The 13,861-nt window shown below is 40.6% G+C and overlaps 1 protein-coding gene across 1 annotated transcript; it reads right to left on the reverse strand.

Annotated features, from left to right (window-relative positions):
- Positions 1–384: 384 nt before the first annotated feature.
- LOC121630600 (long-chain fatty acid transport protein 6) lies at positions 385–13,597 on the reverse strand. The gene is made up of 10 exons (XM_041970998.1): positions 13,020–13,597; positions 10,501–10,704; positions 10,114–10,272; positions 8,601–8,725; positions 5,873–6,067; positions 4,409–4,499; positions 4,137–4,335; positions 2,084–2,181; positions 1,149–1,279; positions 385–1,068 (listed from the first exon to the last, which is right to left on the reverse strand). Exons 1-10 carry the CDS (start codon positions 13,495–13,497, stop codon positions 892–894), a joined length of 1,857 nt encoding a protein of 618 aa, XP_041826932.1. The 5' UTR covers positions 13,498–13,597; the 3' UTR covers positions 385–891.
- Between the last annotated feature and the right edge of the window lie 264 nt (positions 13,598–13,861).

The raw sequence follows: 13,861 nt of genomic DNA on the forward strand, positions 1-13,861 counted from the left end.
GATATGTGGAGCTATTTGTGATGGTGAAGTATTCCAGCTTGAACATCCTTTAATAGATGGAACATTTTTGTGTCTCTGAAGGTGATGAACCCCTCCAGGAATAGTGGTGCCGTGATAATGAAAAGCTACCTTCTTGTTCTTGAACGCAGCACTGTATATCGTTCAAGAGGTACAGTAAATTTGAGATATGTGCTTTTTTATTTACTTGCTGAATTTCAAGCACATTTTTGCAAAAAAAAAAAATCTTAATTTTGTTGTCTGCTATGTTGATTTTTTTTGTAAACCATCGGATTAAATGCTAACTGCATTTCATGTGCAACAGTAGAACATCTTGAACAAAAACAGATGTGAAGAAATTCAAGAATGTAGCATATTTTTTTTAAAATTATAAATAGAAATTCAGGAGCACGTAATAACCCCTACTACTAATACATTCTGATTTGTTCATTATTTTTTTAATAAAACGGAGAAAATAAGAAATTGGAACAGAATTGATTTCTTTATTATTACTTTTATACTCAGCCTACCAGCATCATGTGATCAGTGAGCTCATGAAGAGCTGCACCGCAGCTTGGCTGGGAAAAATGAACTAACCTGGAACAAAATGGCAGGTTTAACATGGAGGAAGTCAGAATAAAGGATGGTTTAAAAAAAAAATAAAAAATCAGAAACAGTCAAATTGTTGTGATTTTATTGATTATACATTAAAAGTAAGTTATAGAAATAAACGTCTAAAATAATCCTTTCTTATGAACACACATCTGTTGTTGTAGCCAAGGTTTAAAGGAAAAAAACTTTTATACGTTAGAATTACAATGTTAGTTTCATAATTAGGTTTTAGATATAAAATGATTTCTAAACCATTTCTGTGTGTCTGTACACCTGAGATGTTCATAAGCTGATGTTTCCTGACAAAATATCCTGATAAACGTCTGTAGTCAGGAGGATGAAGTCTTTCTGAGAAACGTCTAAGAAGTACAGAGGATCAGCAGCAGTTTGTGGGTTAAAACCTTCCCGGACCAGCTTCAGCTTCTGCTGTTTGAAGGTTTCTGTCACATCCAAAGACGTCTGGGAACGAGCAGAAGCACCAATCATAACCTCACACTTCATAGTGTTAAACACAGACTCAGAATACCTGCAGGGCTTACTTGTATTCTGAGGAACCAGGGCCATGCGTACACAGCAAGAGTTTCCACGAGGTGGTTGAAGAGCCTCTTTCCATCTAATTTCAGACCTTCTTTTAACACGATGGCAGCCATACCTGCTCGGCCTTCATATCCTGCACAAGGACACATCGTTTGTTCCCATTTCTTTAGGTGCATCCTTGCAATGCCAAATATATCACAATTTGACAAACAGGAAATAATTTTTCTTTTTCTTTTTGCAAAAACCACAATGATTTAACACCAGTTCTGATGTGCAGTACTGTGAAACCGAGCTTTTGTATTTTTTAAAACAGTTGTGATGTTTAAGCGAGGTATTCAGGGAGAGTCTGAGATTTTGGCAGCATGTCTGTTTATTCATGAAACATTATTATTGTTTGGATTTAACCATTTAACTACATATTGTAATCGATTTGCTAGGAAATAATAAAGGACATTTGGTGCTTCTAGTCAGCCCTGAAGTTGATTTTCTTGATGGGTTGAATACTTGATATTGAACAGGTAAGTAACTGGAACCTTTTCTGTTGGAGTTACAGGAAAAATTGAAGAGAAGTCATTTATTTGGGGTGAAATTTTTATTTTGACAGTTGCTATGCATCCTAAAAGTGAGAATGGGAGACTCGACCAGTATTTTAGATGATTTTGCACTCTTCTAAGAAGTGGTGAGTATTTAAGTAAAAATCGCTGACAGCCTGGGGGAGACACTAATACCCAGTTATTTAATATTTCCAATCTTAAGTGATGAAAATGAGGTCTGAGCTGCAGAATCCCAGGAATTATCTAACAGTGGAAGTATGGTGGATTTATTCCAAATTACAGGGACATCTAAAAAAAATTATATTTTACCAATTATACCAAAAGAAAAAATATATATATGTATGAGAAAATGAAAGATATTGACAGATGAGAATGTAACAGACCTGGAACTGAGACGCCGTAAACGTTGACCTCCTGGATAAAATCGAGAAAACCTAGAATCTCCGACACCTCGGTGGTGGACACATTCTCTCCTTTCCACCTGTTGAACACCAGATTAGATCCTGTTAAACCTGCAGAGCAGCTGCAGAGTCAGATCATTACTGTTTACACATTAACCTCTGACACACATTTAACATAAAATATTTCCCTGCATGATGGCGCTTTAACCTGCATTTGTGGGTTTCAGGGTGAACTGTGTTCATAGACAGTGGTGTCTGGAAGTCTTCCTGAGTCCATGCAGTGGTTTCCAGTAGAGACTCATGTCTGCTTTTAATGCAGAAGATCACCAGCATCCAGTTTTCATCTTCTTTCATCATCTTTATCATCTGAATCAGTCTGAGTTTGTTTCAGAAACTTCAGATGGCAGAACCTCAGTTACATCATAATTCATCCCAACATTAAAATAAAATTTAATAAACTCAGAATTATCCATAAACGTGTTCTGTAGCCATAAATTCTAATGCAAACTAATGTATGAGGATGAGTTAATTATCTTGTTCCCATGAGGTAATAACCTATGCTCACAGATCCTCCAGTGTGATCAGACTTGCTCCATTAAATAGCAAACGTGACGCATTTCTCTCGCACACGTCTGCAGGTTGATAATCACAAACACAGAAGTAAAACTGATGGTGCACATATATTGGGTAACGTGGAGGACGCTGGGAATGACTAAAGTTGAATTAAAGTTGTAGTCATTGCAGTTTCTAGAGGGACTGTCCAGCTAAACACTTCCAGTGATGGATCCTGTACATCTGCTTGGAGAAATTCTAGGATTCGGACGTTGGCAGTTTTCCTTGCATGGATTCTTCATTTCAGAGACTTCGTTATGATGCGGTCACTCCAAAATATTCACTTTATTCTCAGTAATCATTCTGGCGTGAAGTAGGTCGTTGTGTTGCTATGGAAACTCCATTTGAATGTGCCAACATGAGTTATTGTTCCATCAACAATGGTGAAATTTCCTGACCCAGATGCAGACCCAAACCATCAAAACATTTTAAATAAACAGTAAGAAGAAAATTGGAGTATTTATTCTTGGTTGATGGGTGAGAAAAAAACTTTCAAGGTGCTCTTTGGTAATAAGGTAAGGGGTAATAATGTGACAAAGAAAGAAAAAGGTGACCAAGACACTCCTGAGGTCCAAAATTTAAAAAGCCTTTATTAAAAGTGGCTAAGTTGAAATGCACCTGTGCGGATTTGTCAGCCTGATGAAGGTAGAGCACATTTTAACTCGCATTCTGGAAGAAATGTCTTTAGTTTACTGGCTGCTACTTCGTTAAATATAGTTAAAACCATGTCATAGAAGAAGGAACGATCAATTCCTCTGCTATAGCGAGAGGTGTTTTAAACCGGAAACTGGAACAAGTTGAGCAGTTTCAAAGTAATGAACAGGCTTTTCCTTGTGTTCAGGATGAGACGTCCCCATGAGGTGTTGTAACTCATCTGGTTTCGTGCTGTCAGATGCTGATATGTTGAGACATACAACACACTGTGGTCTCTCTTCTTCACCCACCATTGACTATTTCCATTACCTGACCATTACCTGGTCAAGCCAAGGGCAAGATTTGCCTCATCATATTTTCTTGTCTTTTTTTTGTTAGCTGAAATCTCTGTTGATTCTTCATTGTTTGTCCATTGATACTTTCACAAATGTGTCCATGTTTTACTAGCAGTGCAACAGCTATGTTTTATTTAGCCTTGCTGCGTCCCCTCTGTCACAACTCTGCCCCCCCGTTTGGGAACCACTGCAGTAGAGAAACCTGCAGGACACCGGCCCTCGAGGACTGGAGTTGGTGATCCCTGGCTTAAACCTTACTCTTGACACTTTTTGACCTGGCAGATTCCTGCACAACTCACTAACGTCAACTTCTCCTGGTGATCATGTCAAATCTGTCCGAGGCCCACAGAAATGCTCCTGCTTTGAAACATTCCCACATTCCCAACAATTCCCACCTGCCAAGTAAAATGCATGCGTTCTAACTGAACCGGTACCTGAAGGTGTCTCCGATGCGGTCGCGGAAATAAAGGAAGTTCCAGTGGTCGCGGAGCAGAAGGTCTCCAGTGTTGAAGAAGACATCTCCAGCTTGAATCACATCCCTGAGCAGCTTCTTCTCAGACTGGACCTTGTTCCCGGCATAGCCCAGGAACTGGTTCCCTGCCGTCAGCGGTGTCACCAGGATCCCTGCCTCTCCTGTGTAGGAAAAGTTCTGAGTGCACACTGAAGAAGAAGAGGCCTGATTTTAACAGACGAGTGATTCCTTCACCTGCTTGTGCAGGTATGCACCTTCCAGAGTTTGTTCGGACCGGATCGTATGTTTCTGGATCGTATTTCAGCAGCTCAAAAGGGATAGAGAGCTGGAAAACAAGGAAGGAGAATCCTCAGTGAGATGCTGCTTTTACGTGTCTTTATCTGGTAAAATCTTCAATTAAACCTTCATCTGTTAAACCAAAAGAAACTTCCATTAATGCGTCACATCTAAACGTTTCAGAAACAGTCCATAAACGAGTGTTTGGTAGAAAGTTTGTTGGTAATTAAACTTCTACTGTTGGAAAATCTGTTTATTTCCCTTTGAAATGGACCATTATTTGGAAGGAAAATGCTAAATATTTGATCATTTAAGAGTATGTCGGTAACGACTAATGTGGCTAAATAGACTACATGTAAATGTTTTACTTGCTATGACATCTTGTTATTCAGACCTTCCGTCTTTTTAATGAAAGATGCTGAAAGCAACACAGTTTTTTTGCACATGCTCAGATGTATAAATAAAAAAGATAAATAAATAGAAACATAATATAATTAAATAAATCAGATATGCAGGTCTACAGGCAAGAAGACCTCGCTGTATTTGGAAGAAATCCAGGTGTGTTAATCTCATAATCAGATTATACTTTCTACACAAAATAATGTGATAACTCCAGAAATCAGAAAATGATCTAATTTGATCTAATAAAGCTCATAGTGTAAAATTTTCTATAGCTGATTTAGTCCTTTTGTTATCAGAAACTTAGCTTTCGCATAAGCCTACCTGACATGCTTCAACAGCAGTCTTCCGTCATCTGTGGTAGGCCTAACTGTTTGATAATGTAAGAACTAAATCAGCTACTTTATTCCATTTTACAGATCGGACAGGGGTGTTAAACTCTGGTCCTGAGGGGCTGCTATCCTGCAGGTTTTAGCCGTTTCCCTTTCCTACTCACCAGACTGAAACAAATGGGTCATTGTACAGAATTCAAAAAGAAGCTGTTGGTTCCATCTGATTTAAAATCAGGTGTGTTGGGAGCAGGAAAACAAATAAAATCTGCAGGATGCCTCTCATACTGGGCCGCAGCAGGTCTGGCGACCCCTACACAGCTGACAATCACAAAGTCCAACCACAGCAACTGAAATCTAATGAGTTTTATGGATCAGTGCAAAAACTGAAAGAAAGGAGTATAATTCAGTGAATTAAATGAGGCTGATGTCACACTGAACATGAATAAACCCATCAACATGATCGGTTTGGTCAGTAGTACCCTCCTCTGTAGCAGAGACCACTGGTGCCAACTCTTAAATATTTGATCATTTACATAACATTTAGATGTAAGTGCATGTGGCTAACAGAGCTTTTATCATCCCAACATCAGCGACATTCAGATGTCTTCATTCTCCAGGATTTTCTGCCCATGGAACCATGATCACCAATTTCTGTTTCCATGACGACCTGTGTGAGGATTTCCCTGCTGACCTTGTTGAAGTAGCTCGCCCTCCCAATTGGCCCGACCTCATCAGTGTAGTTAAGGAATCCGATGCTGGTCTCAGTCAAGCCGTAACCTTCTCTGATCTTCTTGATGCCGAAGCGTGTGATGAACTTCCTCCATATGTCCGTCCTGAGGCCACTTCCTGCTGCCAGCCAAACAACGTGAGCCTTCTCCTCTGGAACCTGGAGGCAGGAAAAGGGTCTTTTCACAGTTTCAAAGGTGTATCCAACTTTTTCCATTGACCTTCTGTCACTTTAAAGATATAAATATCACATCCATCTTTGTTTGATGAATAACAATTCCTGGAAACGAGAAAATATTTTACTTTGAAACAACAACAAAATGCTTTCAACATTTCTGAGGAAGTTTGTTTAAAAACTATATTAGCTGTAGATATTTACTGGAGAAAACCGTCAAAATGTCTTATTTTTATTTGGTGTATCAATGACTCAAGTTTCCCATATTCTCTAACTTGAGGCTTCCGAACAAAGCTCGCTGTAATTCTAAGCAGACATGAAACATTTAGGAAAAAATGAGTAAAAAAGGGTAAAGGTAGAGAACTTTTAACTGATGAAATAAGATACGATAAAGATAAAAATAAATTATTAAGCAACTTTCACAGATATAGAATCATAAGTTGTAAAGGTCGCTGACATGAGTTAATATTTTAAAGAATTTAATCTTGAATTGTGAATGTATTGTTCATTGCTTTTATTTTGGAACTTCCTGTAAACACAGAAATGTTTTATTTTGAAAGGGCTGCATCTCAACAGCAACTGATGATGTAACAAAAGGATGATAAACGGTGTAAAGTGTATTCCACGGAGGTAAAATACAGTTATTAGACACAGTAAAAGGCAGAGTACAGTCTTTAAGGTGTGTAAGAAATCTGAAATTATTCCGGACGTAAACATCACTAAACTGTTGTAAGTTAGTTGAGGTAACAGGTAACGCCTTATATAAAATGTATGTTTGGTGTTTATCTCTTGTTTAGCTTTTATGTTGGTTTATGTTGGTTTTAAGAAAGTCTGGATGGAGTTAAACCACTTCAGACCATCAGTTAAGAGTGTTTATGAGTACTGGCTGGACGGAAGAAGCTAAAGGACCAAGCGTTCACTCAGAGTTCACTTATAAATAATTATCACTTAACCATTAGTTGATGTCAGACAAGTAGTTGGTTAGGGAAGGTAGGAACATAGTAGCCTTAAACTATAACAGATTTAAGAAGCTTTATTGTCATTGTACAAAAATACAACAAAATTCCATTTGCCACATTTTCTTGTAGCTGCTAAAATGTCACAAGAAAGTTGGATGTGAGTAAATTATCTCAATTAATTTTGTAAATTTGGGTCCTAATCCAAATTTTTAAAGTGTGTACATCATATTCTACTTGATCAAACGCATGCTGTGCATCCAGCGAAATAACCACAGTCTCATCAGGATGTGTTGGACATTAAAAAGATGGTGCAGATTTAAAAACGTGTCTTCCTGGCATGAAGCCATATGATCAGGATGGACTAGTAAACATATAATAGGAATATAATAAGAATTTTGGTCTCTAGAGGCAACAAGATGGCAAGACCTCCTCTGGATCTCGACCCCGCTTAGGGATCAATGAGATATTGGCTCTGTAGAGAGTGTTAGCTGGTTTAACATACGCCAAAGCAGAGACGATGTTTGGGGCTGAATACTCTGAAAATCTCTACACTGAAACCGTCTGACCAGGTGCTTTACAGGACCAGGTGCAAGGTTACATCGACCTCCAGTGCCTCAACTTAATCTAATGACAGCTTCGGTAGATTTATACGTTCAAAAAGCTTTTCCATAGTTTCAAGGTTCAGTTTGTCCTGTGACTGGTACATTTACATAGAAATCTGCAAAACACCCGTTGATTTTATCCAGGTCTGTGAGTAAAGTGCCATCTCTTAACACGGTGTGTGGCTCTGGAAACCTGTGATTGTTTAAGCTGCGGGCTACTAGCTTATCGGGTTTATCACTGAACTCCATGTACCTGTTTAACTTGCACCAGTAATTTAGAAACATTTTTAGACATTACAGAGTTATATTCATGCTGCAAAGCTGTATTTTTATTGAGTAGTTTTGGATTCTACAGGAGGTGTCCAGGTTGGTCAGCAGGTTATCTATTTCATTCAGTCTCACCTTGGATTATTTCTTTTCCGCTGCTTCATAAGACATTATATGTCTTCATTAAAATTGCCCTCATTTCCTCCCAAGTTGTTGGTGCTAAAGTATAACTCAACTTCTCTTGAGATAAAGGAGCAGAATTCCTTATCCTTCAGCATGGTGTTGTTTATGCGCTAGCTTTTATAGGCGCTCTCTTTTATCATTTAGTTTAACATACAGAGACACAGAGGTGTGATCCGATAAGAGAATACTGAGATATGCACAGCATGATACTGATGCTAAGAAAAAAAAAACAATCCTGGAGTAGGACTTATGCACAGCAGAAAAGTAGGAAAAATCTTTTGGTAGGGTAAAGAAGACCCAAGATGTCAACTAAACTGTCGGACTGCATTAAACACTGTTTAAACACAAGCTGTCATTGAACCAGAGCATTTAGTGCTCCATTCATGGTTCAGACTCTTCTTCTGGGGTTTTGTGGTGAATCATCTTGTTATTGTTGTGCAATAAAAACCGTTGGTGCAACAGGTCACATGAAAACCATCTTTAAGGAGAAAATTATCAGATTCTCACCACAGGATGGTTGAGCAGGTATCTGCAGAGCTCTCCGATGTACTGCACCACAGTAACGTTGTGTTTTACACAATCCCTCCAAAACTGACTGGCAGAGAACTTCTTCTTCAACACACATGTTGCACCTACGATCCAGAGAAGAAAACAGCATCCATTAGTGGAGCTGCAGGGAGAGGTTTCCCTGGTTTGTTTCGCATTTTTTCTTTTCCATGAAAGGAAGTGAGAACTCCTTGAAGGCTTGCAGCACAATCAGGATTTCTGCCATCACGGTGGTTTCCTCTTGTGGTGGTCCCAGACTATAGAAAGTTCAGAATATAAAGATCAAAATCTCCAGAGGCTGTAAGTGATGGAAAAAAGCTGCAGAACAGTCAGCCAAAGTACATTTTATATAATAATAGTCTAATAGTTAAACCAGTTACAACAACTGAAACTGCTTGACATTAACATGTTGCATCCTGTTTGTTCATCTGCACACACACACCAAAGAAAACAGCTTCAGGGGGTTTCAGGGGGAACGTGCTGGAACGAGGTCTTGGTGAACACTAGAAAGCGTCGCTGCAGCAAAAATATTTCAACTGTGGCTGCAGTAGCACCAGCTCCAAAAAGTTGTCTCTGGATAAAATAAAAATAAAGTAGAATGAAAATGAAACAATAAAAAGATTATTTCCTAATCTCATCACGCCATATTTTATTCTCAGTAGAAGATCAACATTATATCAGATGATCAAACAGACGTTTCACCATGTGATGGAAAATATGAGCTGATAGTGAATCTGATGGAAAAAGTTGGAACAGGATTAACAAAAGGCTGGAAAAGTACCTGGTACAAACCAGAAACACCTGGAGGAGCATTTGACAACTAATCGGATTAAGGGGAAACAGGTCAGTAACATGACTGGGTATAAAAGGAGCATTTCAGAGAGGCAGAGTCTCTCACATGAAAAGATGTTCAGAGGCTCACCAATCTGAGACAAACTGGCTCTAAAACTGTGGAACAATTTCACAAAATTGTTCCTCAGACTTTGAAGATCCACCATCCACAGTGTAAATTATTATAAAAAAATCTGAGAATCAGGAGGAATCTCTGTATGCATGGGACAAGACTGGATGCTGGTGATCTTCTTCATTAAAAGCAGACATGATTCTCTACAGGAAACCACTGCATGTACTCAGGAAAACATCTGGAAATCACTGTCTGTCAACACAGTTCACTCTGAAATCCACAAATGCAGGTTAAAGCTCCATCCATCCCAAGCTCCAGGGAATAAAATTTGGCTGGATGATGATAGAATTCTGTTTTTATTTACATTTTACAGAGTGTCCCAAGCTTTTGTGAATTCTAAAACATTTTTCAGGTATCAGGGTTGTAGATGACAAGAGAAAGAAGATACTGTAGTTTAATTTCTTCCCTGGCTGACCAAAGTTTGCATTGCAAAGCTACATTTGAACTGGATGGAAATTTCAAATAAAAACCAAAAAGCCAGAGGACATCAAGGGTGAAACAAAAACTTACCGAGCTGTATGCATCCCCCAATCCCTAAGAGGGATGCAGACATGTGGTACAGAGGAAGAGTGATGTAGATGATGTCTTCAGATGTTGCTCCACACAAGTCAAAGAAAGCCATGCTGCCAATGGCTTTCAGGTGACCCACCCGGGCTGCTTTGGGCAGACCTAACAAAGGCAGTGATCTGGTGTTTTTATTTTTATTGTGCCATCATGTAAACATCTGTTCAGTTAATTAACCCCACGAGACAGACATACATTAGAAAGAGTCCTTCTTTCATGGTATCTTCTTAGCAGGGTTTCCATGATGTTTGTTATCATTATTCTGACTAAATTCAGAGTAAATCTGCACACGTTTACACATAGTAAACTACATGTGTTCCACACGTTTAGTACCTGTGGTGCCGGATGTGAAAATCATCAGGAAATTGGACATGATGTCAACCTTGGGGATGTGACTTAAGGTTTCTCCGGACATGTTTTCCACCTTATCCAGCAGACTGTTGAAGCCATCAGAGGGCGATGTGTGATCCACCAGCCACACACCAACACCATCCTCCTTCAGATCAGGCAAGACCTCCTTCACCACATGGACCAGATCTGCAGAGACAGTCACAGTGGGTCAGTCCTGAAGCAGATCCACCACATAAACCTGCACACAGAGCTGCTGGTTCAGATCCACCACAGAAACCTGCAGACAGAGCTGCTAGTTCAGATCCCCCACAGAAACCTGGAGACAGAGCTGCTGGTTCAGATCCACCACAGAAACCTGCACACAGAGCTGCTGGTTCAGATCCACCACAGAAACCTGGAGACAGAGCTGCTGGTTCAGATCCACCACAGAAACCTGGAGACAGAGCTGCTGGTTCAGATCCACCACAGAAACCTGCACACAGAGCTGCTGGTTCAGATCCACCACAGAAACCTGCACACGGAGCTGCTGGTTCAGATCCACCACAGAAACCTGCACACGGAGCTGCTGGTTCAGATCCACCACAGAAACCTGCAGACAGAGCTGCTGGTTCAGATCCCCCACAGAAACCTGCACACAGAGCTGCTGGTTCAGATCCCCCACAGAAACCTGCACACAGAGCTGCTGGTTCAGATCCACCACAGAAACCTGCAGACAGAGCTGCTGCTTCAGATCCACCACAGAAACCTGCAGATGGAGCTGCTGGTTCAGATCTCCCACAGAAACCTGCACACAGAGCTGCTGGTTCAGATCCACCACAGAAACCTACACACAGAGCTGCTGGTTCAGATCCACCACAGAAACCTGCAGACAGAGCTGCTGCTTCAGATCCACCACAGAAACCTACACACGGAGCTGCTGGTTCAGATCCACCACAGAAACCTGCAGACAGAGCTGCTGCTTCAGATCCACCACAGAAACCTGGAGACAGAGCTGCTGGTTCAGATCCACCACAGAAACCTGCACACGGAGCTGCTGGTTCAGATCCACCACAGAAACTTTGATTTACTTGGTTTTGTTTTCTCCAAGTTAAAGTTTGTAAGTTAATGTTATTTATAACTGAATATGATAAAGTTTGTAATCACTGTTTTAAATGACCAGTGTGACTGAGGAGAAAATGCAGCCTGTGTGTGAGGCACTCCCATTCCTTCAGGAAGGCTGAGCTTTTCCTCTGGAGCAGTGATGATGATTTGTTGGTGAATGAGCCGGCTCTAAGAGTTGATTCATTATAATGAACAAGAAGAGCCAACTCCCTTTTTTATTACCACACTGAAAAAATGTTGGCTAGAAGGCGTTATTATTAACTATTTTTTAGTCTGCCTGTTTTATTTTGTTATGTATATCCAGTCTGTAGAAGCTGGAGCTTTTAATCCCAGTATAAACTAGTCTGTAGCAGCTGTCAGATTCTGAGGCTAAAATGATGTAAGATGAATGTATGAATAGATATAGCAGCATAAAGGTCGACCAGAAGAAGAAAGCAGAATTTATTACTAACAGAACTTTGTAGAAATAACACACAGACCAACAGTGACCAAACCTTTTCTCATCTCATCGTTCTCTCAAGTCTTGGCTTCCAGGAGAAAAAATATTGTTATTGAAACAAACAAACAACAGAAACTATTTCCATGTTTCCACTTTTTCCTCATTTCCAGTTATTCCTGCTACTATTTACCTGCTATCCTCACTAAACCAACTCCAGCTCAGCTGCTTTGTGGTGCCACCGTGCATCAGAAACGTCTTCTTGGCTTTATTCCAGCCATAGAGGAGCATTATTTTTCTTCTTTTCACACACACATAGAACTTTCTGCTCACTGGTTGATCTTTGGCTGCTCCTGATTGGACGTTACCGTCAATCTAAGCTCTCTGATTGGTGGAAAGTCTGACAGGAAGTGGCTTCATCATCATGTCCAGGTCTAAATGGAGGTCTCTTAGCAACATAGTAGTGATGGTGATGTTTTTATGGTGAAATGTGATAAATAATGCTGTTATCATGGATCATTGTGGATTTACCAGATAGAGTCTCTGAATAAAACTACATTTAGTGGCTGGACTCTAAACCTCCTGGACGGGATAGAAATGCCTGGAAAACTTCCATAGATCACCTAAAGGGTTACTATCCATCACAGTTTACTCCACAGAGCTAAACACTACTGTTCCTGAGATACTGGTGATTATGGAAGTGATGGACCTCGGGTGCTCCAGAGATCTGGTGGAGTTTTCAGGGTCTCCACACACAGTGATATTTAGTGACTGGCCATCCAATTAAAAACGTCCTGGATACGCCCCTGCCCACTAGGCTACCATCTGAAACAAAAGATAAATACATGAAGAACGTAGGAGCCGACTCGTCTAATTGAACCAAAAGAGTCGGCTCTTTGTTGAAAAGAGCAGAACCACCCCAGGTAAAGCAGCCATCCTGCGCGTGGGACTGAACGAGTCATACCTGCCCCAACAACCATGTTCCGGGCTCCACACGTCCGGACACAGTGCAGCAGAGACCTGGCTTTGACGTTGACGTTAAGAAAGGCCACCTCACAGCCCAGCTTGCAGAGTCCCAGCCACACGCACATGAAGTCCGGTTCGTTGCACATCAGCACCGCCACAATGTCCTCCTGCTTCAGAGACACCTCGGACCGCAACGCGCCCGCAAACTGGTTACTCCTCCTGTCCACATCCCGGTAGGTCAGAGTCTGGTTTTCAAAGATAATAAAGGGTTTTGTAGGATTCTTCTTTACTTGGAGGAGAAAACAGTCGAGGTATGAGATGACCCCCTGCTGCATACGAGCCCGAACCGTCCGCGTGTAGCTCCGAAGCTTCCAGTAGTAAAACAAATCCTGCCAGAAGAAGGGGAAAGAAAGTTTCTGGTACAACAGAAGAGCCAGTAATCCGGTAAAAACGCTGCTTAACACCACAGCGACCATCTTCACGCAGCGACACTGAGCCACATCCCAAGTCCCCAAAAGTTGGAATAACAGGCTGCAGGTCGCGCATGCCTAAAGGAGACCCACAAGCTGGGAGGAGGCTGACAGCAGACCCATCTGATCATCTCTGAGAAAAACTAGAAACAAGGAGGATCTAACAACACACGCTTACATTCATTTGACATGTTAATTATATTATATTTACCATAAATATACAAAGACACATAAAAACCTCCAGTATTTGCTCTTATTGTAGTGGAACATGAAGAAGCCTCTGACTGAAGGCAGTATGTTGTTAAATCATTAGGCTGTGTCAGAGATGCTCATTGTTAAGATAAAATAACATAAAAATATATTTTATTGT

This window comes from Melanotaenia boesemani, chromosome 19 (genome assembly GCF_017639745.1).
Source record: "Melanotaenia boesemani isolate fMelBoe1 chromosome 19, fMelBoe1.pri, whole genome shotgun sequence".
Classification (NCBI taxonomy): domain Eukaryota; kingdom Metazoa; phylum Chordata; class Actinopteri; order Atheriniformes; family Melanotaeniidae; genus Melanotaenia; species Melanotaenia boesemani.

Excerpts from the sequence above, each read along its gene's own strand:
- LOC121630600 (XM_041970998.1), bottom strand. The coding sequence starts at position 13,497 with ATGGTCGCTGTGGTGTTAAGCAGCGTTTTTACCGGATTACTGGCTCTT. Across the intron at positions 10,273-10,500 it reads TTTCACATCCGGCACCACAG|GTCTGCCCAAAGCAGCCCGG; the intron begins GTACTAAACGTG and ends TGCCTTTGTTAG. Across the intron at positions 1,069-1,148 it reads CCTGGTTCCTCAGAATACAA|ACGTCTTTGGATGTGACAGA; the intron begins GTAAGCCCTGCA and ends GCTCGTTCCCAG.